Genomic DNA, 27,403 nt, shown 5'->3' on the forward strand with positions numbered 1-27,403 from the left:
GGGGCGCGGGAAGCCTTCTCTTTCTCATATAGAGCTGTCGGGAGTTTTGAGCTGTTAACCTTATAGTTAGCAGCCCAATGTGTAGCCCACTGTGCTATCGGGACCAAGAGCAAACCATACAGTTGTGCCAGTCACCCTTCTGTAGGTTTTTCCTCCATGAATAGTAGCCCACTACACCCAATTCCAGTCCAGAGACTTGGACATCAGCCTGATTCCTTCTTAGCCCCACATTCATATCCATGACCACATTCTGTAGCATTTTATCTTTCAGGTGTACCTTGAATCTATTTTTCTTTCTTTCTTATCTACCTTACTACTTCAAGCCTCCATCTCCCTAGGTATTACTGCAGGAGTCTTGAAAGTAAGTTTTTTGCATTCAGTCTTGCTTCCAGACTGTAGACAAGTGCCTTCTGATAGTCACAGCTGACCAAGACAAACACTTCCACGGTGTCCTGTAAGTGGAGCACCGTAAAATCCTCCTAACCTGGCTACCAACGCTCTTTGGGACAGTCCCTGCTTCCCTATTCAGCCTCATATCTTACCAACTGGTGGGCAGCGAGGCGCTCCAGCCCAAAGGAATTCATCCAGTTCCACTACCTGCTTCTGGAGAAACCCTCCCTCTTTCCTCCTCTCAAATTGTCCTGAATTTGAATTACCCCTTCTTGTTCTTCAAACCATGGCTTCCATTTTCTCTAAGCCTTCCTAAAGTATCCGGAAGGTACCCTAGATGACTCACGCCTTGGGTTACAATGGGAAAGCTGTGCCCTTGCAAACACCCAGAGGTGCCTGGGAAGAAAAGCCCAGAGAAGTGCTCCTTCATGTCACAGCCACAAAACCTTCCTGGAGAGCCAACCCCACTGTGAAACACATGGGGTGCCATGGGGTGGAATCCACATCAGAACGTCCACTCACGGACACACTCACTCTCTCGCCATCGAGCCAATTCCCACACCCATAGCCCTATGGGACAAGGTAGCTCTGCCCTCGTGGGTACCTGGAACGGTACGGGGGTAGAAAGCCTCATCTTTCTCCAGAGGAGCGGCTGGTGGTTTCAAACTGCTGCCCTTTGGGTTAGCAGCCCACTCCACTTAGGTGTAAATTTTCTTGAGGATGCGTTGTCATTCGGCCTTGTTCGCTGGGGTATCCTGTTGGTCATAAGAAAGTTACCTTATGCGAGTGCTGAATTAATGAACACACATTTTAATGCGCACATATTTTAATTATGTGACTGCCATCATCACTTGAGAGGTGCTATTTAAGAGGGCTCTGATGCACACTGATACACCCTCGGAGGAAGCCTTCTGGTTAGTTTGTTTGCCGGGTGTGTGTTTTACTTAAGCGCCTTGGGACACTGGGCCTTCATATAGTGGCGCATATCTACGCCAGCATCGAGGGCTCTCTCCCTCGCGGCTCGAGCAGTAAACCCACGGCACATCTGGATTGTTTTAAGACAGAGGCATCCTCCGTTTCAGACGTGTTTTACGGTGGTTCTCCACCACAGATGCAACAACGGTTGCTCATCGACCTAAACTGGGTCTACCCCCCTGAAGGGAGGGGTGCCTGGTGGCTACCCTGTGGGTGGGAGATCAAGTGTCTGATGGAGAAGTCCGTTGAAGGGAGGCAAGCCCCCCGCCTAGTTGTTGGGGGTCAGTAACAGACTAAACCACACTCCATTCAGCCTTCTCACACACAGCAGCCTGGCCTTATTTAAGAGGAAGTGTGGGGCGGAAGGAAGTGGGCATAAAAGGGTGCAGGGCCCTGAGTCTTGGAGTGAATAAACCCTAACGTCTTTGTCACCAGCATGTTCCCTCGGCGGCTTGAGTTCAGTTCGTTTGTGCTTGTGCATCAGCCTCTAGTCGATTTCTCTAGCGGTTGCTTACACCCTAAACATCAGATAAAGAGATAACCCCAAGGTCCCTGTCGGTCCCCAGCCGCAGTCCCCACAGCTGGGTTTGTGGCTGGGCTGGGGGGCCACGCCCGACAAGCCGCGGAGAGGGGCGCGTTTGGGCCACCCCGCCGGGCGTCCAGGCCGGAGGCCTGTGAAAAGGGAAGCCCAGTCCCCACCGCACCTTTCCTGGGACAAATCCGGGGCAGCCGCTCGGTGGGGTGCCCCGGCCAGGACCAGGTCTCCCAGCGCCCTCTACAGCCGCACTGCGGGGGACACGGCGCCGGCTCTGCGCCTCTCCACCGCGCCCGGGACCTCACCCGGCGGCCCGCACCCGCACCCCCCGCACCCGCACCCCGGGACCACGGAGAGGGGCGCGCGGCTTTGCGATCCCGCTGTGCTCGCCCCGCCCGCTGCGGGCAGACTGCCCCGCCTCCCCACCCCCCTCCCCCGCCGCCGGCCGCGCAGCGCCGCGCCGCTGCTCTTGGGGCGCTCTTCCCTCCGGCCGAGTGTCGCGTCCCGCGCAACTCTGGGCCGTGGTCACTTGGGGTTGGATGTAGCCCGCCGAGCGCGCATGGCTGAGGAAGCGAGGCGCGGGGCCGGGCCCCGAGCGGCCGCCGGCCGGGAGCTGGGGATGCTGCTGCTGCTGCTGCTATGCCTGGGGGTCCCCCCGGGGCGCCCCTACAACGTGGACCCGGAGAGCGCGCTGCTCTACCGGGGCTCCCCCGGCACCCTCTTCGGCTACTCCGTGGCGCTGCACCAGCACGGGACCCACCGATGGTGAGTGCCGCGGAAGCCCGGCCTCTGGAGGAAAACTTTCGGGCTCCGCAGGCGATCCGCGGGATCTTCCATGCGCGCCCTGCCCGCGGGCCGGCCGCTCCGACCGCGTCGCGGGGGACTCCCCCGGGGCACTCGCTTCTGGGGGGGCCGGCGGCGCCCGGGGTGCGTCCTGGCGCCAGGTCCCGGCGCGGCGGGGTCGGGGTGGTGGGCGCCGGCGGGGAGGTGGGCGCTGCGCCCCTGCGGAACCCCGGAGAGGTGCCGGCGGGTGGCCGGGCTCCTGGCGGTGCTCAAGTGCGCACTTCTCGCTCTAGGCTCCTGGTGGGAGCGCCCACTGACACCTGGCTCGCCAACGCCTCGGTGGTCAAACCCGGGGCCATTTACCGGTGCAGGATCGGCCAGAATCCGCGCGGCTCCTGCGAACAGCTCCAACTGGGTGAGTCCGGTCCCTGTTCCCTCACGTGGATCGCACCACAGAGCAAATTCTGGGTGAAAGAAAGAAAGATATACATTGTGCCGCCTGTTCCTTCTACTTTCCCGCATGTGGTTTTCCACTCTGAACTCCACACGATCTTCCCTGTCAGTATGTCTTTCTATCACTCTTTTCCTACTTCTTCCTGAAGGCAACGATCTCAACACTCCCCCCCCCCAATATGGAGAAGAAACTTAATTCTCATACCTTCCCCACAAGCCTCTGCCCTGCAGTGTAAAACACATTTTATAGTCTGCCAGCCCAGCCAAGACTGACGAATTTTATTTTCATCTTTGACCTATCAACTTTGCTAAAGATGGGACAGATCGGAAATAGCCGTGGGAATTGCCCCATATCCTGTCATTTCGCCTCTGGGGTTTTAACCCAGAACCTGAGAGTCTTACTCCTAATATGAAATGTGAAAGACCAGGAAGGAAGGGGAAAAGTGGCAGCGCACTGTGAGTATAATGAAAAAAGGGGGATCCTGTGTTAGGCTCTTCTCCCCAGACTGATGGTTCCCTCCATTTGCACTCATTGCTTTCACGCCTCTTCTTAGGTTTGGGACAACTCAAACTAAAACGAAAAGTGTTCTGATAGGGGAAGGGAGGAAGTTCATGTTTCAAAGCCGAAAAACAAATTTGCCTCACATAAGCACATGGGGGAAGAAAGGGGAACTCATATTCATTAATTCATGTCTAATGTGTTGTCCCACTCGTGGCTAGGTACTCGGGGCTTCAAAAACAAAAGAGACAAAACACTCTTGGAAAGTTGAGGTTAAAGGATTTCCACCACCCCCCAGCCCCCCCCTCCTGTGTAAACTTTTTTGAAAAGCTTCAGACCTTCACCCCCTGCTTGCTTACTTACTTTCCCTCAAAGCATCGCTGGACCCTGGTTGTCATTGTCCCTACTCTGCACATGAGGACCCTGTGGCTCAGAGAGTGGCAGCTACCTTTTCTCTTAACACTCAGTGAGCAGCAGTAGGTAGTAGAGGGGACAGATGCAGTGTTTCATGCAAATGAAGTGAAATGAAATGACGTGTCCCATAGGTGGTCTGGTGAGCCCAGTGGGTCACCTGTAAGTAAGGGTGAACCAAAGGTTACAACTGCTGTTTTAAAAAGTGTTTATCTTTGCGATAGACTTTTGAGATGAATGAGTTATTGCGTCTTCCATCCTTTGCCCTTTGCTGGCAAACTTTTTTCACTAGGGTGAATTAAAATGTAGCATGTCCATCATGTGATCTTAATGTTTCACTCAGAGAAGTCTCACTCCCAAAACCTAACTCACTGCCGTCCAGTCCTTTCAAACTGACAGCAACCCTATTGGACAGAGTAGAATTGCCTCTCTAGGTTTCTGATGCTGTGGCTTTTTTGTTTATAAATGGGAGCACAAAGCCTTTTCTTTCTTGCCCTTAAAAGTCTAGAGTTGAGAGGCTTCTTCACTAAAGTGGGGAGCCAAGTTGTTCTTGGGTGTCTATTCTTAGTCTGGAAGCTCTGCAGAAACCTGTTCACTTTGGGTGACCCTGCTGGCATTTGTGATACCAGTGACGTAATTTCCAGTATTGCAACAATACACGAGCCACCACAGTAGGACAAATGGACAGACTAGTAGTGATTTCTTGATCAAGGTCCTATCAAACCAAACTCACAGCCTTCAGGTCGTTTCCTATTAAGGGCAACCCCTTAGAGTAGGATAGAAGTGTTCCTTGGGCTACCAGACTGGGGCTCTTTAAGGGAGTAGAAAGCCTCTTTAGAAAAAATTAAAAAGTCTAGAGTTGTCTCTAGCATGTAGATTAAGCTGTAGTCTCTCATTAAGCACTTCATATGGCAAAAAAATGAAACGAGCAATACATAACATACTTACAGCCTAATGCAGTTGGAATACACCTTAAAGCAGGGAAAGATATGACAAAATACCAATTTATAAACTATCGAGGGCTCATGAGGGAGGGGGAGCGGGGAGGGAGGGGAAAATGAGGCCCTGATATGGGGGGTTTGGGTGGGGAGAAAATGTTTTGAGAATGATGTACAAATGCGCTTTACACAATTGATGTGTGTATGGATTGCGATGACAGTTGTATGAGCCCCTAATAAAATGTTAAAAAAAAAATACATTGAAACACTGTGGGCTAGAGAATGGATGGGAAGGGTGGACACCCTTGGTCTCCCAGAGGAGCTTGACCAGGCCTCAGGAAGGGGAAAAACGGGATCATGCCTGCCGTCCTTTCACTGTTTGCTGATCCTTGACATTATAACAACTGGCACCCAGCATCTACTTCCTTCCGGGAAGGGCACTAATGCTATTTCTAGATGCCTGTGTTACACTGGGGAGATCCTGTCAAAATATTATACAAATCTTAAGATGATAACGATTGTTATTTGCAGGAAAACCTACACTGGTCCAGAAAGTAGAACACAGAATTTGACTTAGAACTACCTTCAGCGAAATGTGCACATGAAAGATGTGTATCAACGTGAATGAAATGAAAGTGTATTGGGCGGATGAATGAATATAGGCCAAGTGAAAGTTTAATTGTCATCAACTGGATTGCTACAAGGATTACATTTTAAATAAGAAAATTAATTGGAAATTGTAAGCCAAAGTAAAATTACTAAGTTGATTTTATTAGTAATTTTCAGTTAATACAAAAAAGTAATTACTGAAATGAAGTAAATAAAAATTCTAGTCAATATACTGGTCAAAGATGAACAGTAAACAGCGCTTTGGGTATTTGCGTAAGAGTTGACTGGTATTTATTTCTCATGTACTATGTTAAGACATCTATCTCCTCTTCCCTATACAAAGGGGCTTCAAATGTTTGTGTAACAATGGAACTTAAAAACAATGGAATTCTTCCATCAACATTGTGAAGCCTCCTTCTATAAAAAATCTACCTTTATTCAGGGAAAATTGAGAAGCAGTCACTTAAAGTTGTAATGTAATAGACTGAGGTTAAAATCTAAAAAGGGAACATTGAAAATAATAAAATCCATAACCAAAGATATTTAGGGATTCCCCTCAGGTTTTCAGACTGGGTGATATTTTTAATGAAGAAATTCCAAGAGAGCATGCACACATGCATACACGTTTGTGCCTGTGCGCGCGTGCACACACGCACACACAGTATTTGATATAAAATGCCTTTAGTTGTCCTGTCTCAAGGTGTGTGACTATAATGCCTGGTCTAGTAACTGACTCATAATAGTTACTTAGGATTATTAGTTTCTAGAAATGAGAAATATGTTTGTTAAGTCTATAGAGCCATATCTCTCTTGTTTTGCATTTTACTTTATTGTTTCTTATTTCACAGGTAATTCGTGTGTGTTTATAGTTTACAAATTGAAGACTTGTGCTAGTCATGGGAGCAAGTCTGTTGGTGCCAGCATGTTCTCACTTTGTGTCTGTGTGCCCTATTTTAGTAATTCTGACAGTATTTCGAGCTTTCTCTATTGCACACTTAATAGACTACAGTGTAGTATAAATATAGCTTTATATACTGGGGTGAAAAAACAAAACGCGAGTGACTCGCTTTATGACATGTTTACTTCCTCACAGCACTCTGTACACTCCCTGTAATGTGCAGCTTGAGGTTGTTAAGGAGCACCAGTAAACTAAACCAAAAGGAAAATGTGCAAGTTAAATGGCATCAACTGGAAACAAACAGAGCTTCTCTTTGGGCCCAGCAGAAAATGCTACCCAGACGAAAGATGCAGCTATCGTGGCCATGTCATCGCCAGGCCAGAAAGGTGATTTCCTTGAATTTGCAATATCTCAACTTGCTATCAAGCAAACCGAAGAGGCAGAGCCTCTCACAACCTTGCCTCCAACACCTGTGCTATTCAAAGCCTTGTGCACTTGCTCTAGCTTGTGAGTCGTGATGTAGAATTGCAGGGGTCAGAGTTTGATTCAGGCAAACTTTTCCTTTACGGAGAGGAGGTCCGTTTGGTGCCACCTCCTCCTGTGGATAGCGATTGCTGCGTATCATGGTATAGCTGCACTGTACCGTGGCCACAATCAGAAGCGGACCGCACAAGCCACTTTATCTAGAGGACCCAGCATGTGGATGTGGGGAGTGAGATAGTCCTTGTAGTGAAGTCAATGGGCTACAGAGGTGGTGGGGTATGGTACCTGTTCCCCCACATGTCAACAAAAGGGCTTCCTCCATCTCCTTACCTGTTAGGGAACTGGTCCTTAGCTCACTCACTGGCCCATCTTTACCTTTGGCTGGTGTGCCTCTCTTTGAATCAAAGGAAGGCAGTCTTCTGAACAGGAGGATCTGGAGCCAGAAATGCTCCTGAGGATTCAGTAGCTGAGAAACCATGGAGATTTCTACATTCCCACTTACTTGTTGCCCCCAGGGCATACTGCATCCTGACTGAAGCTGTTTGAAAGGAAGCTTTGTTCACAGATGAATCATATGTCCAGGCTTCACAAAGACATTCTCTCGTAGAGGAACCTCAGCAGCATAATGGGTTAAACTTTGGGTTGCTAACCAGAGTCAGCCGTTCAAAACCACTAGCTGATATACAGGAGAAAGATAAAGCTTGCTACTCTCTTAAAGGGGTGCAGTCTCAGAAGCCCACAGAAACAGTTCTACTCTCTTCCTTAGGGTTGCAGTGAACCCAAATTGGTGGCAGTTAGTTAAGTAGGACAGCTTCTCATAGTCGATCCATGGATTCAGCAATATTTAAGGAAACCGCCTACGAAAATGCCTTAGTAATATTGTGCTGAAAAGAGTGCCTTTAGATGATGATTGATAAGACACATCTGTAAGTAGTGTGATGTTATCACGAACATCATTAATTTGAAGTTATCGCACATTTACACTTATTTCTAAAATAGAATCGGTCGTTAAACTGTCCAATTTAGTAGCAAAGAGCCTCTGGTAGCTGTTGTACATTGAAATGAGGCTGATTTGTAACAAGCTGCAATGTAAACGCATACTCAATTTCAAAAACTCTTTGAAGAATGAAAAACATCACATTAATAGAAAAAGTATCGGTTGCTGGTTGAGATGATGGCATTTAATATGTATTTGAATTAAATAAGCTGCATTTGTTAGGTTAATTTCACACCTGTCTTTTTACCTTTTTAATGTGGTTACTAGAAAAGTAAACATTCATATGTGGTTCAAATGACATGGGACAGCCGGGCCCTGAGAAACAGGAGTTCCCTGTGGGAAGAAGAGAACTCTGACAGGTGCTTTTCCATTTCCATGTACACGAAGAGAACTTTTCGTTTTTCTTCTCCAGATGAATTCTTTCATCGTTTCTGGACTTTCCTCGGCTCTGTGTGTGGCGCTCTCTTCCTTAGTGACGAGAACAATGGTCTATCACAAGTTAGTCCTCACCATTCTCCCCCTTTGACTTTCTTTCTGAAAATGACTCTACCTTCACCAGCCTCCTGGTTTATGTCACATAACCTATTTGTGAGAGGTTAGCTTAATTTGCAATGCGTCATTAAACTAATGACTCCATTACCCTCACTTCAGCCTGGTTTAGAGGAGTTATTAGCTTAATATTAAAAGGCAAACATCTCTCTGTTGAACTTCCAGTATGTTCTACTTGTTAGCTTTCCTTTCCCGTTTCCTTTGTAATTAGCTCTAGTGTATGGCTTATAACACTGATATTGTTCACTTTGGAAAAAGAGAAACAAAACAAAAACTCATCCCTGAAGACAGGCTGTCCTGGTAGTTAAGCAGAAAATCAAGACAGAGCGCTCCATTAACCAACTATCATGTTAACAGATTAAAGTTCTCTGATTTCCAGCAGTTTCCCAAATTCCATCTCAGAAAGGACAGGGTTTCCACCTAATTTGATAGATGAGCTTTTCTAAATGCAATTTTTAACTTTAAGTTTTCTGGAGCTTTGAGAGAGAGTTTTAATTACTAAGATATACCTCCCTGAGGCCTGCAAACCTGTAATCCAGAAGAGACCCAGGCTTTGCCTCTAAAACTTACAGGCTGTAGTTAGATTATGATGGGGCAATGTGATGAGAAGAACATTTCAAGTCAGGAAAGTAAAGTGACATTTCGTAAGGAATTGTTCTTCAAGTGAGGAGCAAAATATAAATTAGGAGTTACCCAGAAGAGAATGGCTTGAAAAAGTATCTCAGCCGGAGTAAGCCATGTGCATCCAAACTCTAAGGTCTCAGAGAGTCTTGTCCTCTAAAGAACTGAGGGGAAAAGCCACTGATGTTCAAAGTTGGACTGCGGAGTGAGAAGAGAGCCCTGGGGGGAGGTAGATTGGAGAGGTGGACAGGGGTAATTTGGGACACGGTTGTGTCAATTATCTTTAGAAGTGTGAATGTATACAAATTTGTTTTAAACTGGAACACGATATGATGCGATTTCTGTCTTAGATTCTTTTGGCTGCCAGATGGGGAATATACTGGATTGGGTGGGACCAGCCCGAAGGTAGCGAGATAGTGGTAGGGAGGTTTGTCTGTAATTTAAGTTGGAGATGGTAGATGCCTGTGCTAGAGTAACAGTAGGAATGGGGGAGAGGGGGAGGGCACAGCAAACACGAGCAACAGGACTTGGCGATGAATGGATATGAAGGAGGAAGGAGAAGAGTGCAGTGATGTCCCTCAAGGTGCTGGTGTGGGCTGCTGCGGAACATTCACGGAGAAAGCGAAGAGCAGCAAGAATGATAAGTTTAATGGAGCTGAGGGTCCTGTGAGACAGAAGCGCAAATCTAGTTATCAGTTGAGTGCATGGGGTCCAGGCAGCAGAAGAGTCCGTACTGTCACTTCAGAGTTGAGAGTAATATCTCTATGGTAACACAAGCCCCGAGAGCCCTAGAGGCACAGCAGTTAAGGACTTGGCAGCTAACTGAAATTTGATGGGTTGAATTCACCAAAATGCTCCTCGGGAGAAAGAAGTGGGGGTTTCCATAAAGTTTACAGCTAAGAAAATCGGGGGGACAATTCTACTCTGTCACAACGGGTGACTGTGTGTCAGAATTGGCTCGTGAGCACCCACTGCCATGGAGATGGAAGAGTGTAAATTGGGTAATCTCTTCAGTGACTAGGACGAGGGTGAAGGATAGATCTTTGATGATTCCTACAATTTGAGAAATGGCTTCACCTGGGTTGCTCAACTCTGCCTGCACGTTAGATTTCTCCTCAGCACTTTTAAAACATCAGGACTGGTGGCTGAATCACAAGCTAATATCATCTCTAGGAATAAGTCTGAGTATGGCCCCAGGATTTTCCGTTGGGTCCTAGATAATTTCAATATTCATCATGGCTGAAAACCACCATGCCTGATAAAGCAGTACTTACAGAAGAAAAAATCTAAGCAGGAAAAACTAGAAAGATCTGAAGACAATTCAGTCAACTTGGCAGGTGGAAGTCAAAGGATGAGAGTATTTTGAGAAAACAAACAGTGTAAGGTTAGGAGTATCCAAAGTTGTTAGGACATCAAGCAAGGTCAGTAGGTTATACTAAGAAGTACATTAATCACAAAAGGCTTTATTCTATTTAGAGAATAGTTCATGCAAATAAGCCTTGATAGGACCAGTTTTAATGCTGAAGCCATACTGCAGAAGAATTTAGGACTAAAGAAATGTTAACAACTCTGAATTGGTTTCTTCCTTCATTTTAGTAATCATTTACACTACAACTGGGAATTAAAAGGTGAATCAGACAAAGTTGAAGCCTCCAAAGAATTCAGTCAGTTAAAGAGATGATTAATTTTGAAGAACTGCAATAAGAATTGTGACAATAGAAACTAAGGGGAGAGAAGACATCCATTGTAGATGATGAGAGCCAGCTTTGTGGAGAAGCTGGTACCTGAGGGGCTGAGCCACTGTGGGCTTGTTTCCATGAGTATGAAGTACAAGCTGAACCAACCTGGTATGAATTGATACCTTTCTCAGATTTGGGTGAGGGGTACTTTGGGGTTGGCTGCACATTTTTAGCATCATCCCAAAGAGGTTGAGGCCAGACCTGGGTTCCAAATATTCCACCTACTCCCATCAGGCAGTGCAAACAATTACACCCTCTTCTGAGATGAGAAGCTTGAAACTCACCATCTCGAGACGCAGAAACCTTTTATTATAAAGGCAGTGGTTCCACCCCCACCCAACCCCCAACCGAAAATAAACCCCTAGAAGCAGACATACCATTAAAAAAAAAAAACACCTCACTGGCAATGAGTCAATTATGACTCATAGGGACCCTACAGGCCAGAGTAGCACTGTCCCTGTGGGTTTCTGAGACTATACTGTCACTCTTTAGAGGAGTGGAAAGGGGAGACGGGTACAATGGCGGTGTGGGAGTAAAAGGAAGAGAATGTCAAGGAGTCCATGTAGAAACAGAATGCTTGGAAATGGATTGTGGTAGCAATGGTACATTCTGCTTGATGTGATTGAAATATGGAATGATATGTTATATGTATTAGATCCCAACTAATAAAAAAAAAGATAGAGAGAAAGGAGTAGAAAGCTTCATCTTTCTCCCATGGAGCAGCTGGTGGTTTTGAACTACTGACTGGGGATCACAGCCCACTGCGTAGTCACTACAGCACCAGGGCTCCTTAGACCTCACATAAAAACTAACTTCCATGAAGTCAATGCTGACTCATAGTGACCCGACTGTGGGTTTCTGAGACAGGGATGCAGTAACCACAAAAATAATGTTATGGTTGGGGGTCACTACAACATGAGGAACTGTATGAAAGGGTCGCGGTGTGAGGAAGGTTGAGAAGCACTGCTGTAGAGAGAGCTGATCAAAGGGGGGAACTACAGAACAGAATTTTAAATGATCATATCATTCTCAGCTTACTCCCAGGAATCACAACTTCTAAAACATGGAGAATAATTATCATGTCAAAAGCAAGCTCACTGCCCGTGAGTCGATTCTGACTCATGGTGACTCTAAGGACGAGGAAACACTGACCCTTTGAGTTTGTGAGACTAACTCTTTAGGAGAGTAGATAGCCTCATCCTTCTCTCAAGAAGGGCTGGTGGTTTCGAACCACCAACCTTGCAGTTAGCAGCCCCAGGGTAACAACTATGCCCCAGGGCACCCGTATTTATTATATGGATTACATGAAGTACTAACATGTGCAGTGAATTAGTTCAGAGATAGGAGATCATGGCTTTGGGGTCAGATTTCTTTTCTAAGAGTTGTGTTAGAGGTGGATTCTACATGGTCACTTAATATTCTACCTTGTATAAAATCCCTTGTACATGTGACTCTTCGTGAAAGTCATTCTAGGTCAACCTCAGCCCCAAATAACATTGTCTTCTTGTGGAAGTTTTCCAGTAGGCAGTAGAATAGCATCATCTCGTCTGCACAGCATGTTCTCTGCAATGTGTTCTTCTCCCCTTTAAGCCCTGGCGGGGAAATGTCCACTGACCATCATGGCTTCCCATCCTGCTGGGTTCTCTGTTGCTACAGAATACTATGATGGACAAGTTAGCAGATATTTTTAAACCTTACTATTTGGCTCCCTCTGTTTCCTTTCCTTTCTTCCTCCTTTCTTTCTTTTTCTCTCTCATCTTTTTGGTCTTGTGAATTCCCTAACCAGACACAGAACTTCAGTATTAAACACCTAGCATGCCATGTGAACACATAACCCTGATTTCCTGATTTTGTTTACATTTTTGCATTGTGTTTATTCCAAGACACTCATATGGTATCATATATTACTGATGGATTTCAAATATAGCTTTAAATTGAAGAGATTAATTGAAAACAATGGGAATAGTGAATTTCCTTCCATTTTTTCTAATGTTGGCAGCTCATATTACAATATTATAGGTGGTTACTGGTATATGCTGTCTTGACAATTCTGACTCATAAAGACCTGTCGGCAGAGTAGACTTATGTCATAGCAACACCGTAAATACTTACAGAAGCAGATTGCCGTGTTTTCCGCCTGTGGAATGGCTGGGTCTGCACAGTCAACCTCTCAGTAGACACTGAAGCACTTAACAGCTGCACCACAAGAGCTCCTTGGAAAATAGTAGTTGGACTATAATAGAAATGGAGTTAATATAGAATTATTAATAATATTAAAGGGTTGGATTATTCCCTTTTTTAATAAAATAAGGCTTATTGTTTGGGGTTTATTTATTTATTTATTCATTCATTATTAAAGACCTTTATTGGGAGCTCTTACATCTCTTATCACAATCCATACATTCATCCAGTGTGTCAAGCACATGTGCACATATGCTGCCATCATCATTTTCAAAGCCTTCTCTTCCCACTTGAGCCCCTGATATCGGCTCCCCATTTCTTCCCCTTCCCTCCCCCTCTTTTCCTTTTTAACAGGGAAAAGTATTAACAGCAAATCATCATAAGGTAGCATGAGGTGGTTGGTGTGGGTTGGAGTCCGTCCTCAGCACACATACTAGCTGTGTGACCTTGAACAAAACACTTGATCTACTTTTGTTTATTTTCCCCACCTGTGAAATGGAGACACTGCTGATAATAATAGGACTGCCTATTTATAGGAATAAGGAACTCTGCTGGTGCTGTGGGTTGGATATTGGACTGCTAACCACAAGGTTGGCAGTTCAAACCCACCAGCCATTCGGTGGGAGAAAGATGAGGCCATTTACTTTCATACACATTTACCGTCTCCAGAACTACAGACAGGGTCTTTGAGAGTCACAGTCAACTCCATGGCCGCGAGTTTGGCTCGCTTTGATTTCAGGGGTATATTATGAAAATTAAGTGAGTTCAGTGCGTTTGCACACATCAAAACTGGGTCATACATATTGGTTATTATTATAAGACACAGGTCTGTCCATGGCACACACCGTTTGACTTGGGCTAGAAACCAAAAGGTTTCCGTTCAAATCCACCCAGTGGCACTAGGGGAGAAAAGGCGGGGCAGCCAGCTTATGACAACCCAGGAAACCCTCAGGGACAGTTAGACGCTGTAAGGCCTGGCATCACCATGAGTGGGCATCAAGTCAGGGATGCAAACAGCCCAGGTAAAAGAGAAGTTTCCCTCTGTGCAGGAAGCACACTGCCTCACTTTCAGCTTTCAGTTCTTAAAAAGAAGCGTGTGGCTTTTGTCCAGGTGTTAACATGATCGGCTGAAGGGAGTCTGGAAGGGATGAGCACCCAGCGTCAGAAGTGACTGGAACTGCATTCCCTGTTTTGCTAAAAGTTGAAGCATGTAAAGCATTTTGGAGAGATCAGATCAATGTGTGTGTTATCTGAGAGGCAGGCCGAGTGCCCAGTCAGTGTCTGTCCTGAGGAAGAAGCTACAGTAGCATCCGAAGTCCCAGTCTCTCCCACCCACACAAGTGTTTCATCTTTGACTACAGAAACCAGAACGTTGAGCTTGACCTTTTCCTTTGGTCCTTGCTTCTTCCATGGAAATTCCAAAACACCGAGAGAGGGCAAAGTGGCTACACAGAGTCAAACAAAGAGAAGGTTCAAATGTCTTACTCCCCCTCCCCGCCACCCTTGAATCATAGGGGGAACTATTATTCAGTCTTCGGGAAGACTTGTGATACGTTACACATTTTCTACTGGGGGAGAGGAGGTTTAGAGTGTGACATTACATCAGTTACTTCATATGTCTGAAATATGTGTACAGTGCTCCTTTACGAGCTGTTGCACAGTGTGATATAATTTAAGACATTGAAGCCGATAGTTTTTCTTCTCAGCTGTCCCATTTGCCAGTCTCATGTATTTGCACGCATGATTTGACTTCTTCAAGATCCATTTTGCATCTGTAAAATAGGATGGACGCTGGCATTTCCTGCCACCACTGTGAGGATTCGATGAGCTACTGTGTGAAATAAGCCTCCACCCGCAGTGATGCGCCACGTGTATTTTAGGGAGGAGGATAGATGCAGCTTATGTAATACTATGTTTACGTCAGCAGTGGCAACAATAGTAATGGCAGCATGGTCTTACTTGAGCAAGCATCTTCTTGCCAACCTCTTGTCTAATCACTTCATGAATATATCATGTGCTCCCCAGGCCTGGTAGAAACCATCTAACATAGGTGCTGTGGGCCCCAGCTGATTTTCAACCCGAGACCTGTTTGACTACCACCCCAAAATGTAACAACTTAAACCCACCCAGGTACATCAGAAGAAAGGCCTGTGTTCTGCATCTGAAGGCTCACAGCTATGAAAACCCGATGGAGCAGTTTAGTCATAGGCTCACTATGAGTTTAAATTGACCCCGTGGCAACTGCTTTTGTTTGTGTGTGGGGGTGTGTGTGTGGGAGGGGGCTACATATCACACTTGGTAGTGATCTTCAACCCTGCACACATTGTTTCCCATCGTTGAGTGCTTCTAGTATAACGAATGACTCTTGAGTCCCTGTCTACTGCATGTGAGACACGGCGCTGTGCTCAGAGGATGCACCTGTCAGGACCCTCTGTCCTCACGGAGGCCAAGTTCAAGATCAAATATCCACTTCCTTAGTCTCTGTCACATTTCCGGCCATTGAACAATGGCACTCAAATTGGTAAGGTGCATAACAAAACAAAAAACAAACCCATCTAATTGGCTTTTCAGTAGTATGCTTTCTATTTATCTCTCAAAGTCATGATTTTCTCACCTTTATGTACTCATATTTATATAATATTATAAATTAGTATGTGGAAATTAAAAAATAATATACTAGCTATATGCTTTACCATTTTCTTTCCCAAATTAAAAACAAATTGAGAGAAAGAGAACTTAGGCGTGCATTTTAGAATAAGAGGGTGTTTTTGGTGTGGTCATGTCTACCAAGAAAATGCACGGACTCTGCCAAGAATTAGCCATTCTAATGTTGTATCAAAGCATGGAAAATTGCCACATGTTAATTTCTGCTGACTTTTTTTATGTTAAACCATGTAAAGCACTTTTTCAATTATAAAGCCTAATTTGATTTACTAAGAGTTCAGATTAGTAATGTATGCGCTGAACTGAAAACCAGATTATAAATCATCTCAGCATGACGTTTGGATAAAATATGATGATAATCTGAGTTTATTTATAATGTTATGTCGAGAAATCCATGAGGACTAGCTTCTCATGGCAGATATAATAACCATCATTTCTGTCCAAATGAGAAGTACTGTATGGAGACAATTTGTTTAATATTTGATCTTCCATTTCATTATCTGGTTGGAACCAAGAGGAGTAAAAAATATTGAGTACATTCAAGGTGGAATAAATTCTTTTTCACGTTTGACATAATCCAGGGAAAGGAATCACCATTGTCACTGTGTTGGAGAGCTGTTTCTCACAAGTCCCACTGCCCAATACAATTAGGTGGGCATCTTTATTTAAAACAAACAAACAAACAGAGAGAGAGAAAAGTTGTATCTAAGTAGCCCCTGTGACATAGTGGACTTCACATTAGGCTGCTAACCACGAGGCCAGCAGTTCGAAACCACTACCCATTCCTTGGGAGAAAATTGCGCTTTCTACTAACAGCTAGGCCAAGAGTTCAAAACCAACTAATACGAGAGAAAGATGAGGCTCTCTACTCCAGTAAAGATTTATAGTCTAGGAAACCCACAGGGGGGAGTTCGACCATGTCTTACAGGATCGCTGAGTCAGAATGGGCTCTATAGCAATGGTTATTTTTCTCTCTGGGTAATTCTGATGTCCAATATGAAAGAAAGGTTAGAAAATTCCCCGAATCTAAGAAAAGACTATGGTGGTGGCTTAAAGGATGTTCTTTGAACTGATTCTGCTGGTACCGAGTGTAGCAAGTGTCTCCTGCTTATCCGTATACAGCTGTACCTGCAGGGAAAGAGAAGACTCTCTGCTCTCATAAAGAATTACCACCTTTAACCCCACAGGGGCAGTTCTGCCCTGTCCTGTAGGGTGGCCATGACGCCGAATCGGCTTGATGGCGGTGAGGCCGAGCTGCAGAAGCTCCCTCAGCAGCAGAGGCAGTGCTAGGAAGGGGAAAGGCAAAGCCCAGATGAAGGCGTGTGGTGTGTGTGTGTGTGTGTGTGTGTGTGTGGTCATTTACTGGCCTCCATTGTCAGTCCTTGGGGGAAGAAGTATCATTTGGTGCCTTTATTGTTTTAGTGCCGTGTTTTTTTTTTTTGTCTCTATATCCATTCATTGTGTTGTCAACTCATTTGAAATTAAGAAAGACAACCCAAGTTGGGGCTGCTTTTTCCCTTACTGTTGAGGTTGGAATTGTTTTCCCTTTGTTGACCCTTCAGCATGTATTTCTGAGTTCTCTGTTGGGATTTTGTTAACAGTTAAAAAACAAAAAATGCCATTGCAGCCAAGATTCTCCTTTATGCCACGAAGGAGGCCTGGTGGCACAGCAGGGTAAATCCTTGGCTGCCAACTGAAAGGCCAGGGGTTGGAAACCAGCAGCCTCTCCATGCCAGGAAGACATGGCAGGTGCTTCCGTGAAGACTCGGGCAGTTTCCCTCTGTCCTTCAGGGTCGCTGTGAAATAACTCAAAAGCATCGTGTTGACTGGTTTTCTTAGTCTGTAACCAGCTGGCTCTCCATTTCATAAACCAAACATACAGGGAGGGAGGGGTGGAGGGAAGAACACTGTGATGTAAGTGGGGGAAGCAGAGGGAGAAAGAGTTGTTGGGAAGGAAACCCGTCCTCTCATGTCACTGTGCAGGACGAGGACTGGGGCTCTTGCAAAGGGGACTGCGAGGAAGATGTGGACAAAAACCCAGCCTAGCAGGTGGATGGAGGAGGTCTGAGACCTGAACTCACTCCCCAAGTCTCTTCCTTAGGGTAGAATTGGGTAGGCCAGGGAGTCATGGGGCAGCAATGAAAAATCAAATTAGCAGATCCAAAAGAAGTCATCCTCATGGTGGGGGATTAAAGAAGGCAAATGCATGAAACATTCTTAGAAGTCGACAGGGAAGTTGTGAACGAATAAAGTTAGCCAACCCAAGCAAAACTGAACATCTCTCTTCATCATGATTTACTCGCTATTTCTCTGGGTGATCACATCCTATGTGTCTAGGGCCTCTTGACCGCTGCTGCTTAGAACCGCCTCCCAAGGATCCTTACGGTTAAAGAGCAGACAATAAATATGTAGTCTTTTTGAACACTGGAAGCTCTGGGAGAACGATGAAGCAGTCGGCGCCCAGAAAGAGCCATGTCTCAGGAAGCCTTGGGAGCAGCCCTGTGTTCCATAGTTGGAACCAACACTTTTGTGTCTGAGTACATAGTTTTTTGCGGTTCCAAACTGATGTATGTTTATTATTTTCAAACGAGTGGGTGGCCTCTTTAGAACAGTAGATTTGTTCCTAAATGTTCATCATGATCTGAACAAGACAAACCAAAAAAGACAAAAACCCAGATTCCCAGAGTTTCAGAGCCAAGCTGCGTTTCTTGGGTGCCCAGTGGCTGTCGTCTTAGGGAAGTAGATCATTCAACCATGCTTGCAGAGTGCTCCTGAATGGATTCAGATTACTGGTACCGCCCAGGGACCCGATGTAAACAAATGCATCCATTAAAGAAGCCTCATTTTAACAGAGATAAGGTGTTATTTGTGACCTCCACCCTCTTTTTAATTTTGCTCCTGCACAATTGCCTTCGTTAACTGACTGTAATTCTACAAAGACAAGTATTTTCAGAGAAGTTACTCCCTGAACGTATCTATCCCTGAATATGAATAACATGAACTTCAAAAGAGACTAAGTCTAGTCATCATGTATTCTCAGCGTTGTTGCTGCGAGCAGCCATCAGTCACTTCTGACTCATAACGACCGTGTGCCACAGGACGAAACCCTGCCTGGTCCTCCACCCTCCTCACAGTGGTTCTTCATTTGAGCCCATGGTTGGAGCCACCATGTCAATCCATCAAAAAAAATATTTTTAAATCCTGGGAATTTTACTACAAAGTCAAACTGAAAATTACATCCTACTGAAAACCGAAATGGCCTGTTTTTCATCCTCTCTCACTTTCTTTCGATTACGGTCACATCATTTAGATACAGTAACAACTGCCTAAGTTGCACCTTTAACTCCTCAACACACACAGAACTTTTCTCCCCGTCTCTGTGTCTCGCTCCTGCTTTGAATATCTCCAAACTCTGACAATTTTAGCACTGAAACCTTATGTTTCTACTACCCAAACTGCCTTATCGGGGCTTAGTCTCTGGCAAGCCTCTCTCCCATTCCAATAGCAGATACTACAAGCCAAAGTAGTACTCTTCCCAGACCTGCTCCCTTTCAGCCCAGCCTTCCTGGCAGTCGCCGCCAGTTGGAAGTCTATTCCACAGGACCAGATTCGCATGTTCCACATTCCATTGTAGCCAGCTTCCTGACCACAAGGTTCACCTAGATGGCCAGGACCCCACCTGCACACCCCAGCTAGGATCTCAAGAGGCAGGCTGAATTTTTAGCATATGCCCCAAGTGATTCTTACTGTCAGTAGAGTCTGCGCAGTCCGGTTCATGCTATATTAAGTGAATTGTTTTAAGACCCAGAACAGAGCAATTCAAAGAAAGAGAAGCTGAAAAGTAAGCAGAGCAACACGTTGTTACTGGAGATTGTCCTGAACAAGCACCGATTCAAGCACTCAGCCGTAGCGTTGGGAAGTGTGGTCGCATTCCATGTGATCGGACCATTCGCCCTCTGCAGTTTCTTCAGTTTAGCGTGTTTAAGGGTTTTTGATGAACAAAAATTGGAAACCAAAGATGTATACGCAAACATCTACCGACACTCCTTAATCAAAATCTCTACTCCCTGAAAGAGTCTGTTTAAATAATTTTACTTCTAAAATAAGAGCCCCATCTACGTAGTGATTCTGAGTGTCCATAAGAACCTTCATGGAGGGTCAAGGTGATAGGAGGAGCCATAGTGCCTTCAGAAAACAGTATCTTGAAGTGTATGATGACAGAGTGCCCCGTGGCCAGTGTTTAAAACTTAGTAAAACAAATTCAAATTCCAAGTCTTTGGCGAACAGAATTAATACCAGCTTCATGCTTACGGTGCCTGTGGAAGTTACCCTCCCATTACCTTGGAGTCAATCCTGACTCAGCATGAGCCTGCATTCAGTCTCTGAGCCTGTACATTTTTGTGGGAATGGACAGCCTGAACTTTCTCCCTTAGTATAACTGTCAACCTAGCCATTAGCAACCTGATGCTCACCTCACCCATCAGCACCACCTGGAGGGGCTCTTTTGGGCAAGCAAGTCAGAAATAACTCTACGTAAAGTAAGGCGGAATGAACAGAGAAGTGGCCATTGAAGATGGGAAATAAAAAGAGCGAAAGGAATGTTATCATAGGTGCATCTATTTTCCCTAATCATCACGGTTTCAAGTCACTTTAATACACAATCTATGCTAGAAAGCAGCCCCTAACAACAACAACAACAACAACAACAAATCACTGTGAAGATCACTCCTTATTGTACAGCTTACAAGTACCCTGCTGGGCAGGGGGTAACATTTTACTTATTCATCGACTGACTTTCTGGATACGCATGTATTTCAAAAAATGCTTGTTGAAACTTTTTGTCTTTTTTTTTTAAACTACTTGAGAGAATCTGTTTCAAGGTTTTTTTTAACCTTTGTTGAAAACATATATCACCGTCAACTCAATGTAAAGCATAATGCAGTTTATTTTAAACATTAGACCTTATTGCTATGCTGTTCAACAGTACATGATCATTATGTTCAATTCTCACCTCCAGCTCCAATAGACTGTGGAACATCAGGTAGTAGTTTTTCTCTTCTTATGTTTTAATAAAATAAACTTCTTTTAAAAAGACACTCTGGTAATATTGCTGACATTTCTAGATAAAGGGAGGAAAACAAAGATACACACTTTTCTCCAAGCATGAGACACTATGGTTATATTTGGACGACTTGCATTGGTTTTCAGGGCCCTTAGTAATGCTGTGGGGTAAGCACTGGGCTACTCACCACAAGATTAGCAGTTCAAACCCACCAGTTGCTATGTAGAAGGATGAGGCTGTCTGCTCCCATTAACATTTATCGTCTTGCAGACAGCATTTTAATGTTAATTGTGACAGATACAGTTAGGTTAACATGTAATACCTTATCATTTTATCTCCTTTTTGACCCATTTTAAATTGTTTCAATCTTCTAATTAAAAAAAAGTTGATTCCGTTTTTAATATTTTTCCGCTTTTTCGATTGAGGTTTTTCCACGTTTCATGTGGCTATTCTTTGTTCGTTAGCTTCCTGTTTGTGTTTTCTGTGATCTTCTGTTTTTGAGAGCCAGGACAGGTGTCTCTCTAAAGGCAGGAACTGGACTGATCATTGGGTAGGAGCTCAGCAGGGGAGGATGGGGCTGAAATGGGGATCTAACAGCAGTGTGCACTGGGAGAACATCGTTCTGAAATGGATTGTGGTGTGATTGTACAACTCTTTTTGTCTTAATCATTTTATTGAGGACTCATACGACTCTTATCATAATTCATACATCCATCCGTTATGTCAAGCACATGTGTATTTGTTGCCATCATCATTTTCAAAACATTTTCTTTCTACTTGAGCCCTCCCTCTTCCACCCTCCCTCCCTCATGAACCCTTGATAATTTATAAATTATTATTATTTTGTCATATCTTACACTGTCTGCTATCGCCCTTCACCCACTTTTCTGTTGTCCATCCGCCAGAGAGGGGGTTATATGTAGATCCTTGTGATCATTTCCCCTTTCTCTCCCTCCTTCCCCTTCCCCTCCTGGTATGGTCACTCTCATTATTGGTCCTGAGGGGTTTATCTGTCCTGGACTCAGGATTGAACCATTACATTGTATTATATATGAAGTATATGCCAATAAAACTGTGAAAACGAGAGAGAGATTTAGAGTCTCGGAAGCCCTGTGGGGCAGTTCTACTCCTGAACGTACTTATTTGTACTTAATGGCTCACTGGCCCCTTTTCCTTAAAAAAACAAAAACAGAAAACCTTACTCTGTGCTCGCCTGGCAATTAACATTTTTTGTACTGTAGTCCATGACCCAGGAGAAAGTGTCAGTATCCGCTTTCTCTGCTCTCCTGGGGTCGTTCCAGTGCCCACCCCACCCCCCACCCCCCCGCCCCCACCTCCCGGGCCACTATCACCCACTTTGGAACCATTGATGTGAAGGGCAGGCCTTGACCAGGAGCACTGCAGGGGGTTCTCTGGTTTGCTTTGTTGCTCCTGTGGAGGAAGTGGCATCCTTCCTGAGATAACGGGTGGGAATCTTCTTTCCCCATGCTGTAGGGAGTCCTGCTGGAGAGCCTTGCGGAAAGACTTGCTTGGAAGAGAGAGACAATCAGTGGTTGGGGGTCACACTGTCCAGGCAGCCTGGAGAAAATGGATCGGTCGTGGTAGGTACTGGGATGGGTCCCCCATGAACACTGTGAAGTCAGTCATTCTGGGTGTGACTTTCACTTCACTTACTCTACTTTTGTGTTGTATTCAGGCCTGTGGGCATAGATGGAAAAATATATTTTACATAAAAAATGAAAATAAACTCCCCACTGGTGTTTGCTATGGAATACCGGCCAACTTACGAACAGAAGTGAGTAAAAGGATAGCTCCATGTTATCAAGGTAAGACCCAGTTTGATAGCAACTGGATCCAGAGGAACAACTTAATGCCTTCAACGTTTTCTTTTTTTCCATGTTGGACTTCAGAGAGGAGAAGGGAGACCTTTGATACGGCTGCGTTCTTTTTACCTACTCAAGTATTACTTTAAAAAGTCCAGTTACAGCACCATTCGTGTCACGAGTGCAATGCGTGCCATTGGGATGAGGCATTCTGCAGTTTCATTTCAATGATACTGAATTCTAATAGCCCACTTTGGTGTACATTTGCCTTCAGTTCAGTGTAAGTGAAACAATGCCCAGCAAATACAAAATACTTAAAATTGTGAAGTTACGTGGAAACATTTGAGTGGCAGGAGAAATCTCTATAGGTGTCTTGTTTTATCTTACTTCTTGGATCTTCACCTCTTAGGAATGCCTAGAAAATTCAAAGTTTTGAGTGTAAGCCAATGTTTTTTGCTCATTTTAAAAAATTCATGTATTTCCTTGGAAAGAGTCCATGGCTGTGTCATACGTTTGAAAGGCCACTTCTATAAAAATTCTGGACTATGGGTAACCTTAGAGAGAAGAGGGCGGGGATATCAACAAATGACTGATTTGAACGGAATTCGGAGTCAGTGTCAACCGAACATTAACATTTTAACCCTGTATGTTCCTGCTGTGTCTTTGGGTGTCATGAAGGTAAAATATGAATGTTCAATCCTCAATTGCAGTCAAAAGATTTCTAAGTATTATCTTTTTTTTTCAAATGGTTTAGAGTGTATAGTTGAACATATTTTCACAGTAGATTTTGTTTTTGCTCAGATAGACTTAGCCACATTCTACACTTTTTTAAAAAATGGCCTGAAGCAGAGAGATCTACAATATGGCAAAATTTATAGAGTGAGCACAAAAATAACATTCAGGAAGACAGTTTTCAAAAAAAATGATAAACAATTTCATTGACATATTATTCATATATCATACTATTTACTAGTTTCAACATCATAAATACATCGTCACAACCAATTTTACAACCTTCTCTTCTTTGGGGAGGACTCATTTTTAACTCCCCATTTTCCAGCAGCCTCCCCTGCCATCACCCCTCCTTCTTGTCTCACTGATGCCGACTCATAGCAAGCCTACAGGACAGGGCGGAACTGCCCCCGTGGGTTTGTGAGACTCACTCTGTGTGGGAGTATGAAGCTCCGCCTGTCGTTCTCCGGCAGCAGCAAGGCCGGTGGCTCTGGACTGCTGGCCTTGTGGTTGGCAGTTCGATGTGTAACCACTATGCCACCTGGGCTCCCGCTGTAACCGGAAGAAATGACAAGATTGTATAGACTCACCCAGCCTGTACAGATCAAAAACTCAAATGACTGGACACTACTTATGCAAACAATGAGGGTGGGAGGTAGGGCAAAACTTTCAATAGTGCTCATCTGCAAAGGCAGGATCCTGACTGCTGGATTAAGATATACAAGAGAGAAAGCTTCACAGCATGGACAATGGCAGGGAACAGTTCATTGTAAATGACTTGGGAATTTATCTTAAGTTTTCTGATGGGAAAGAGAAGAATGCTGTGGTTGCAGTGGCATTTTCAAGATGTCATATCGATTAGTTCAAGGGAAGCAACACTGACCCCCACCCCCATTTAGTTGTAAACATTTTCCTTCATTGGGGTGTTGTGATCAGAGAGCCTATGTACCATGTAGATCTTGATTTATTCAGAGAAAAATCTAGGAGGCCTAGTTTAAATGGAGACCTAGGCTAGGAATTAGAAATTCTCTCTTACATTGAGAACTTGATAATTTTGTTTGAATGTATGCTGCATTTTCTTATCATGAAAAATAAGGAGTAGATAATTTTATTGCTATTTAATAGAGATATGAATATTCCTCTGGCTATTGGTGAGCTTAAAATGTATCAGTTACTAATTTTAAAATGCTGTCATACAAAATACAGATCATCAATGCCTTATTTTCCAGTTGATCTTGTCTCTCATCTACAAATGAACTTGTCCCATGGTTCAGTTTTCAGCCACAAACAATTAGGAAGGTACCACATCTTAAAATAAGTAACTATTTAAAATCAAAAGGTAAGCATTTATGTAAGGACAAAATTCAGCACGGTTAGGAAAGAAAGAGGAAAGGAAACAGGAGGCAGAGGGGTACGTGTTGTTACATTGTAGGGATTGTAGTCAATGAGCTAAACAAAGGGGCATTGGATTGTTGGATAGAAAAAAAACGGGTCTGCTCTGCAGAACTTCACCTTATCCACAACAAAAGGTGTGTTTTGTTTTTTTTTAGGTGTGTTGTTTTTAAGGGATGTATTCACAAGACTTTTAAAGAAGAACAAAATTATGGAAATTAACCTTCAATGTTTAAATGAAGTCGTAAATTGTTGTATATTTCATTTTAGATTATGTGAAAAAATTTGGGGAAAATTTTGCGTCATGTCAAGCTGGGATATCCAGTTTTTACACAAAGGTAATAATCTAAATCATAGCTGCTGTGAATGTTTACACGGAAAAGCTTATATCTTCAGATAGTTTAGAGCAGTGGTCCTCACCCTTCCTAATGCCGTCACCCTTTCATACAAAGCCTCATGTTGTGGTGACCCCCCACCAACCATAAAATTATTTTCATTGCTACCTCATAACTGTAATTTTGCTACTGATATGAATCGGGTGACCCCTGTGAAAGGGTCGTTCGACCCCCAAAGGGGTCGCGACCCACAGATTGTTAGCTTGGACATTGAAAATTTCTATCCAAATATGTTCTATATAATTACTAGTTGAAGTGGAAAGGAAGTATATTTGCCCATATATTTTATCAAGAATCTGAGAATTTAAGAATGCTGAGACTAAGAACTTAATAGCCACGTCTTATATTATATGTCAGTAGTTTCAAATTCAATTATTTTCTATCTAGGATGTACTGTGAAAGGTCATTGTTGTGCTCAACCCCCAAGTGCCCCAGTTTCTCTTAAGAATATATATGAATTAATAAATCTTTTCTAAATTCATAAAGTTGATCTCTGTCAACTCTTGAGTTAATTTCTATAAATGTTATCTACTATGCAATAAAAGTGATTATAGTAATGATTTCCTTTGTTTATATTTAAATTGAATTTTTTAAAGAAAGCTCAGGATTACTTCAGACATTTAAAAATACATTAAATAGAGTTGATTGCTCAAAACTTTCATTCATCTCCAGATTAGTGCCCTCTCATTACAACTTAGTCTTTGTTTTCTGTTCCTAAATTCCAGTTTATAATCAAATATATACCCCAAATTCCTTTATTCCCCCTAAAGTTAACATTGTTAAGGAAACTAGCCAGTGGCATTTTGCCAAATGAAATAAATTAAGTCCACTTTTCCTTCTTTGGCAACAAGAGATTATCTCTTCAATGAGCAATAACGAATTACTTAGATTTGATTTACTTTAATGTAAGCCACGTTGATTTCTTTCCAAAACATATTCCAGTAGTCAAGGATTCTACCTCCTCTTTTAAAGCCCCGATAAATTTAAAGGAAGCATTTCTGAGTCTCTTCTCTGAAAATTTACCTTTAGAGGGGAGTTCATCACTATTTTTTGCTAAAAGTTTTATTTTCATAATATGCTCAGATTGAAGATATTTAACATAAAAGTACACCTTCTTTATTATTTATTTAAAATGTATTTGTAGACAATTTCAGATGGCGAGTTTGAACTCTCAAATGATTTTTTTTTCTTATAGGATTTAATTGTGATGGGAGCCCCAGGATCTTCTTATTGGACTGGTTCTCTCTTTGTCTACAATATAACTACCAACAAATACAAGGCTTTCTTAGACAAGCACAATCAAGTAAAATATGGAAGCTATTTAGGTACTACAAAAATCGACAAACTCAAATGATCTCTGCCTTAATGATAATAGTAGTTATAATTAAGGGAAATTTTATTTGAAAATTGCCAATCATAATTTTAGAGTTACAAAGTGGACATCATGGAGTTTGAAATTATGAAAAACTAAATTTAATTTAGTATTATATGTATAAATCTACAGTCATAAAAATGTAATTCTAAAACTGGAACCCCTAGTTCAGTTTATTCTTTGCAATGTGCCTTATGAAACACTTGTGAGCTTGTATCTCTCTCCATGCAGCCAACTTAACGATTGCACAGGTAGCATCTGCTTGGTGCATGGAATAAGTCAGGCTCTTTCCATAAGCACTTGATGCCGGTTAACTCCTTCAGTCCAGTGTGGGTAATTAAGTATAGTTTCTTAAAAGGCTAATTGAAAACCTCATTTTAGACAAAAACCAAACCAAACTCAATGTTCTTGAGTGGATTCCGACTCGAGCTTAAAGTTAGGACAACAGTCATGGGAAACATGTTGAGGTTTAGGAATCATTTTTAAATTTAAAGCTTAAAAGATTATATTTTCTCAAAACACCCCCCCACCCCCCGCCACCCCAAAACCCAAATTCACTGACATCAAGTGATGTCACTACAGGGTCACTGACCCATAGTGACCCTGTAGACAGGGTAGAACTGCTCCCGTGAGTTTCTGGGAAGGTAACTTTAGGAAGTAAAAAGTCTTGTCTTTCTCCCGAGGAGCTGGAGGGTGGCAGTTAGTGGCCCAACGCGTAACCACTGAGCCACCATAATCCTAGAAGCTTCCAATACTCCATAAACCACTGCCATTAAGTCCGTTCTCATTTGTAGTGACCCTTTATGGAGTTTCTGAGGCTGTAACTCTTTACAGGAGCAGATGGGCTGGCATTTCTCCCATAGAACATACCCATAGGGTTTGCAAAGCTACAGATCTTGATA

General features: G+C 43.6%; 1 protein-coding gene across 1 annotated transcript in view; it reads left to right on the forward strand.

Annotated features, from left to right (window-relative positions):
- The first annotated feature begins 2,459 nt into the window (after positions 1–2,459).
- The window catches only part of ITGA4 (integrin subunit alpha 4), a 78,053-nt gene continuing 53,109 nt past the window's right edge, over positions 2,460–27,403 (forward strand). Inside the window, exons 1-6 of the mRNA XM_004701469.4 lie at positions 2,460–2,665; positions 2,977–3,098; positions 22,282–22,388; positions 22,484–22,613; positions 25,005–25,072; positions 26,325–26,454. Of these exons, the coding sequence (XP_004701526.1) occupies positions 2,460–2,665; positions 2,977–3,098; positions 22,282–22,388; positions 22,484–22,613; positions 25,005–25,072; positions 26,325–26,454 (763 nt within the window). The remainder of the gene's footprint in view (positions 2,666–2,976; positions 3,099–22,281; positions 22,389–22,483; positions 22,614–25,004; positions 25,073–26,324; positions 26,455–27,403) is intronic.

This window comes from Echinops telfairi, unplaced genomic scaffold, assembly GCF_000313985.2.
Source record: "Echinops telfairi isolate 266 unplaced genomic scaffold, ASM31398v2 ScPeMD7_3;HRSCAF=10, whole genome shotgun sequence".
NCBI classification, from domain to species: domain Eukaryota; kingdom Metazoa; phylum Chordata; class Mammalia; order Afrosoricida; family Tenrecidae; genus Echinops; species Echinops telfairi.